This window comes from Ahaetulla prasina, chromosome 7, assembly GCF_028640845.1.
Source record: "Ahaetulla prasina isolate Xishuangbanna chromosome 7, ASM2864084v1, whole genome shotgun sequence".
NCBI lineage: Eukaryota > Metazoa > Chordata > Lepidosauria > Squamata > Colubridae > Ahaetulla > Ahaetulla prasina.
The window spans coordinates 7,589,755-7,596,866 of NC_080545.1; the positions used below are offsets into that span (position 1 = coordinate 7,589,755).

The following is a 7,112-nucleotide window of genomic DNA, read 5'->3' on the forward strand; positions in this document are numbered from 1 at the left end:
CTTATCCAAGACAACATTCATAAAGACATTTTTAATTCAACATACAGTACTCTTTCAGAATAATGGGAATTCCTTAATGTATTTAGAACACTTGTTGGAATGAAGCTTATTTTCTTTTAAATAATTAACTTCATTAATATTTTAGTAACTTGGTATTCCTTGCATGGCAATGTGGAGGAGAAGGAAAAAGAGAAAATTCTCAGAGCTACTGAATTTGCTTTCTAAAAAAACACGTAGATAAAAAAATGGTTTCAGTGCAGTGTGATACATAGATGTGAAAAATGCTTCTTAGCAATTAGCTAAAACTCTCTTCAGATAGAGAAAATTCATCCATAGTGAATTTTCATATTTGAATTATGATTTATGTGCTAAGTCTTCATTATCAGATTTTACCTCTAAAGCATAAGTTTTACTTTCAGTGTATTATAGCAGCTCTTCTCCATCTGTGTGATTTTGCAATGAAAATCAACCATATAATAATTATACTAATTTTTTTTCATACATCTGTTTTACTTTACAGCAACAAACAACGGGAGCTTCCAGTAAGAAAGATCTTTAAAGGAGAACAAGGACGTGCGCAGCAACCTGAATTGTTTATTTGTTTGGTTTTTACTTTACAGGTATATATGGAAAAGCTTTTGGTTGTTGTTTTTAAAAAAAAAATAGATTTACTGCATTCATTGCTGAAATATCACAATTTAACAATTACCTAGACTTTTTTAATTTTGCAGCAATGTTTTTGCCATATCTACGTTAGTCATGCCAAAAAGTGCAGTGATTCCTTGTTACAAACTCTGTTTGGTTACAAAATACTGATGAGTTCATACAGTGGATTACTGTTCAAACACCACGTCTATCTCTCGTTGGGTGCAAAGAACTATTCATAAGTTTACACCCTTAAGTGGTACATTGAATACCAATATGTGTTGTTGTTTTTAATCCGACAAGGATGATATAAATCATTTTAAGGAATTCTTACTTGCTACTCTGAGATTTTTCTTTAAAAAAAGAAAGTTTAGATACAAAGTATTGTTCTGATGTGGAAATTGCTTTATACATTACTTCAAGCATGAAATTAAGATGAATTAAATCCACTTTGCTAGAAATGATCAGGAACGTCATCAAATTTGGTCAGTATAAGAATTAGCATAGTGACGTTATCTAACCATACGGGTGAAAGTAGACAATCGGTAGAAATAATGAGATTGGTTCAAAGCAGCCTTTCTGAGCCAGATGTTTTGAGACGACTACTCTTAAAATTACCAGCTGATTTCCTCATTTGGGGAATTCCTGCCCAACCACATCTGGTAGATGTCCTACCGGAGAAGGATTGTGTACTTTATTTTTATATATTGAAGGAGATCTATAAATTCAGTTCCAGTCTGTAATTTTTTCACTTAACATGTTCAAGAGTTTGCATAGATATTTGCCAGGATCTCATGTTTCACTTTTGGGGGGGGGGGAATTAAGCAGTGTTTACTAAGCTGCCTTTTCTGTGATTAATTGCACTGTACTTAATGCTGGGTTGGATTCCGACATGTTTCTCCGGAGGATACAACTGAGGTTTTAGGTAAAAAGAAGGGCTCTTCTGATGCTATTCCAGGAGATCTCTTAACCGTCCTGAGCAACTTTACAAAGAGAATTTGCAACTGATGAAAATTATTTTACCATTTGCTTCCGCTTTCACAGGGAAACGCTGCTGAATACAAACCTGAAGGCAGCTTATTGCTTTTATTATTCCCATTTGAATGGGTTGCCTTTTCCACATTTGTGTCACTATTTTACTTGAATGTTTGTTTCTTAATAAAGAGATGTTTAAGCTTTGTTTGGTCTTCATAAAGGAACAATTCTTGTAACTCGGACATAATTATATTAGAAATGAGTTGGACAAAATTAGTTGGATGCAGGGTTCAAGACAGTAAATTTGGCTGGAATAGTGTCAAAAACATGAAATAATTTATTTTAAAGTAAAACAAATATTTAGAGCTTATTTTCAGTACCAATCGGCAGAAGCTATTTTGAGACTTCAAAGCATTGATTCCTACTTATCTCTGCAGTTTATAGTAGTTGCAATCACTTAATCTCACTCTCTTAGAGGATCTTGACTCAGTAAGAAACAAAGTTTTTAAGAAATACACTGTTTTTGTGTAAGGCATTTTAAAAGCTGTCTTTTAAAGATTACACTTTATGGTAACCCTAACTGTAAATAGGTTTGTTCCTGAATATGACATGCTGTAAGGCAGGGGTCTCGAATCTTGGCAACTTTAAGCTTGGAGGACTTCAACTCCCAGAATGCCCCAGCCAGCTTTGAACGTCCAATCTATTCTTTATTGTGATAGGAACCAATTGGAGTTTCCAAACCTTCATTTGTCTCTTAAGCTTTTAAAAAATAATTTTAAATTTGTTTGGGGTTACATCGCATCCTATTGTAGTAAATTGGTGACTTCTAAATTAGGGATGCTAAGAAGCAGCAAAGGATGCAGAACACATTGAATGAGAAACAAAAAGTTATATTCTTCTGTCTCCATGTTATGAAATACATTACATTACATTTCCTGGAAGTTATGAACATTATCTGCCCTTTGAATTAATCTAGTACAGCAGATTTCTCCTGCTTGGAAAATGTAGTCAAAAATGGAGAAATCTGCAAAATTCTGTCAGCAGGTGCCAAGATACACATCTCTTTACATGACAGTGCTAACTAAGCTTTTTTGGATGCTTATTTTTTGAAGATACTATACTTCATACTATATTATTTGGAGGGGAAATTCTACTTATAGAAAGCGCAACCCGGCAGAATATAAGGCCTAATTAAATAAACAGAAAAGGCACAAACAACTACTATTGGAGAAATTCTGGTGTAATGTTACACCATCCATCTATATTTTATCTGCATTTATCTAGTTATCTTATCTATATATCAGCTATCTTATCTAGCTATAAGCTACCTAATTTATCTTCTATCTTATGTATCTTGTCCATCAGTTCTGTCATAAAATAGTAATGTTCCTTATAGTGGGAAGTATAAATGTCAGTTTGCTGAAATACCACATCCTTGCAATGTGAAGATACGGGTAGCGTGAACATAGTGCAAATTAATTGTTGCGAAAGATGGCCCATAAATTTAAAATTGCTAAAAGGGACAACAACAACAATAAATTGGCAGTAGCTTTTCCCTACAGTATTCACTTAGTAAAACAGCTGTGGTATAATGCCCTGGTTTTGATCGCAAACAACTGCTCATATTGGTCTCAAGTTACTCTACAAACATCTAAAGTATTTAGGATTACGTAGTTATTTTGAAGAGGCGAAAGACACTACAGGACCTGTATGGATTTTGGCGGTGAACAAGAGTCCCATTATATGGCTCGTTCGGTTTAGCCAGAGAGCAGCCCGGCCAGGTGTTTTCACCGTCGCGCACAAAGACTTGCCTATGCTCAATTCTTTACTAATTAAATATTGTGGAAGCCCCTCCATAAGGCTGGAGAACGGTGAAGTTATTTCCCAGGAAAGCTTTCTGAGAACTAAGTAAGCTTTCGAGGAACTAGTTAGGAGTTTCCGTTCCATTCATGTTTAAATCGGCTGAAAGAACAGCCTCAAAACAAACAAGGGGACATTGGATGAAATGTGGTGTTGCGGTATCAGGAAAACGACACTCTCGGCTGTAACATTGATTTAGGAGGCAGCCAAAGGTTTAATGCTTGTATACTCTTTGACACTTTTTCACTTTGGTTTTGGCTGCGTCTACCCGTCTGCATTGTGTCAAGACTTTGCAAGCGTCTGAGATTGAATACAGGTAGACCTTAAGTTACAGAGATTCATTTAGTGACTCTTACAATGGCACTGGGGGGAAAAATGACAATTTTTCACACTTGACAACCATTACAACATGCCCCTGGTTACATGATTGAAATTCAAACGCTTGGCAACTGGCTCCTATATATGACGGTTGTAGTGTCCTGGGGTCATGTGATCACCCTCTGCGACTTTCAATGGGGAAGGCAGATTCACTGAACAACTGTGTTACTTGCTTAACAACTGCAGTGATCCACTTAACAACTGCAGCAAGAAAAGTGGTAAAATGGGGCAAAACTCAACAAATGTCTCACTTAGCAACAGAAATTTATGGCTCAATTGTGATCGTAAGTCGAGGACTACCTATATCTGGCAGACTTCTGCTTCTCTGCTCTTGTGATCTAGGGCAGGATCATGTTGTTACGCTACTTTTAAGATCTGAATCGGTGTTTCTCAGCCGTGGGAACGTTAAGATAGGTGGGCTTCCAGGGTCATATGAAAAAGAAATACAGTATTTAATTACTCATATATAATCACAGCAGCAAGAATAGTTTATGCACAGAATTGGAAAAACAACAATATACCAACCGAAGACAATTTGATCAGGAAAGTTTTGGAATGCGCGGAAATGGATAAGCTTACAAAGGAGATACAAGAAAAAGAAGAAATAGAATATTACCTAGTATGGGAGAGAAATGGTATAAATGGCTGGAGGAAAGAGATAAAAGACAAGGAAAGATCAAATAATGGTCGAAGTAGGAGTAGAAATACAAGAACAAATAGGAGGAAACAAAAATTGCAGAAATGAAATTGTGTACACGCTTATTTATATGTATATATGTAAATAAATAAATATTAGAAGTATATGTATAAAAGATACATTAGAATAAGGGAGAAAAAATGTATAAGTAAGAAATTTGTTACCGACGTGAACCTGTTGAAAAGAAAAAAATGTAAAAAATTTATTTTTGTTTTTTAAAAAATGCTTAATAAAAAAATTTTTTTAAAAAAAAAAGATAGGTGGACTTCAGCTCCCAGAATTCCCCAGCCAGCGTGAGGAATTCTGGGAATTGAAATCCGCCCATTTTAATTTGCCAAAGCTGAGGGACAATGAGGGATCATTGGTCTTAAGTCTAGGATTTCATCTCACTCCCAATGCTGTTTAATATGAGGGGTTCTTGATGCTTTCTGAGCTCGATTGTTTCCTTTCAGACGTTTCATTACACAACTAAGTAACATCATCAGTGCTACCAGTAGTAAGGAGTGAGGTTTGAGGTTCTTTGAGGAAAAAAAAAAGAGAAAAGTGCAAGAAAGAAAAGGGGAAAAAGAAATAAAAGGCATTGACTTCCGACTCCCTTCAGTGCAGTAGAATAAGGCATTAACATGAAACCTCAACTTTTTACTTTTACATAATAGTTTAAACTAGCCATTTCTATAACAACAAATCTATCTCATCAGTAAAACCCGAAATCAAAATTTTGGGTTTTTTTTTCCCCCCGTCTCAAGCACAAAATCTAGAAGCGGTTTCCAAGTAGAAATAAAAGTATTTGTGGAGTTTTTTTTTCCTTTGATCAAAGCTGTCAATTGAGCCATCTCTGCTAACTCCATCAATTTTTGCAGCTATTCGTCCATTGTGGGGATCGAGGTAACCTTCCATTTCTGTGCATAGAATAGTCTTGCTGCTGTCAGAATAGAATAGAACAGAACAGAACAGAACAGAACAGAATAGAATAGAATAGAATAGAATAGAATAGAATAGAATAGAATAGAATAGAATAGAATAGAATAGAATAGAATAGGAATTAGAATAGAATAGAATAGAATAGAATAGAATAGAATAGAATAGAATAGAATAGAATAGAATAGAAAATATGGAATGGAGTAGAATGGAATGGAATGGAATTTTTATTGGCCAAGTGTGATTGGACACACAAGGAATTTGTCTTGGTGCATACGCTCTCAGTGTACATAAAAGAAAAGATACATTCGTCAAGAATCATAAGGTACAATACTTAATGATAGTCATAGGGAAACAGTCAATATAAATCTTAAAGATACCGTTAAGATCAACGTTCTGAATTTTTCCCCCTCAGTTTTTTTCCATTAAACCCAAAAGAAAAGTCACTGGTTTTATAATCACTTCAAGAATTTTCTGTATTAAGGTATGAATCCCACTCCACCATTTCTTTATCACATGTCCACCTTAAATGATTATTTTTTTTAAAGTCCCTCCTTTACATTTACAACGTTCATTTCAAATGGCTTTATGTTTGATTCTGGAGTTAAGTACCCACAATACCTCATCTTCTAGAAGTGTTCTTTTTAAGTTACAATTTAATGAAAATTTTAAACCTTTTTTCCACGTGTGATCCCATTGTTCAAGCATTACGTTCGATCCAAAGTTCCTTGCCCATTGCTGAATCGTACCATGATTTTTACTTGTTCATTTTTCCAGATTTAAATCCATAACATTTTTATAGATTTTGGCAATAGATGTGTTTGGCAGGAGAGACTATCTTAAGTAGGCATCCACATATACACAGCCACACACTCTCTCAAAGATACACTTCGTTTCCCATGCAACTTTCTCCGGTGGAAATCGATATTATAGGGTCAATATTACAGCCTTTGAGGTGCAGGTAAACAAGATCTAATTTGATCTGATCTTCAGACAGAAATGGGGACTTCAGAATTAGATATTGCCCCCCCCCATAGATAGATAAGGTAAAGGTAAAGGTTCCCCTCGCACATACGTGCTAGTGCTAGTCATTCCTGACTCTAGGGGGCAGTGATCATCTCCATTTCAAAGCCAAAGAGCCAGCGCTGTCTGAAAAACGTCTCCGTGGTCATGTGGCCGGCATGACTCAACACCAAAGGCGCACAGAATGCTGTTCCCTTCCCACCAAAGGTGGTCCCTATTTTTTCTACTTGCATTTTTTTATGTGCTTTCGAATTTCTAGGTTGGCAGAAGCTGGGACAAGTCACGGGAGCTCACCCAGTTACAAGGCAGCACTAGGGATTCGAACCGCTCAACTGCTGACCTTTCGATCTGCAAACTCAGTGTCTTAGCCCCTGAGCCACCACGTACCTCGATAGATAAACAATGTCAATTATGGAAAAGTATATGAGGGAAATGACAAAAAATACATAGAAATCCAGATGTCACCAGAGTAAATAGAAAAGGGGGTTGGGGGAGGGAAGGAAAAAAAGATTATAAATACAAATGCACAATTCCGAAATGATAGATTGGGTTAAAACGGAAAAGAAACTGAAAAGAAAGTATACAATATTAGAAAATTGGAGTTGCTCAGTTACCA

General features: G+C 35.8%; 1 protein-coding gene across 3 annotated transcripts in view; it reads left to right on the forward strand.

The window, feature by feature from the left end:
• The window catches only part of DUS4L (dihydrouridine synthase 4 like), a 49,349-nt gene extending 47,524 nt beyond the window's left edge, over positions 1-1,825 (forward strand). For all 3 annotated transcript variants that reach the window (XM_058191754.1, XM_058191752.1, XM_058191753.1), the window contains one exon: positions 521-1,825. In XM_058191754.1, coding sequence (XP_058047737.1) covers positions 521-559 — 39 coding nt within the window. In that variant the 3' untranslated portion in view covers positions 560-1,825. The remainder of the gene's footprint in view (positions 1-520) is intronic.
• Positions 1,826-7,112: the final 5,287 nt, after the last annotated feature.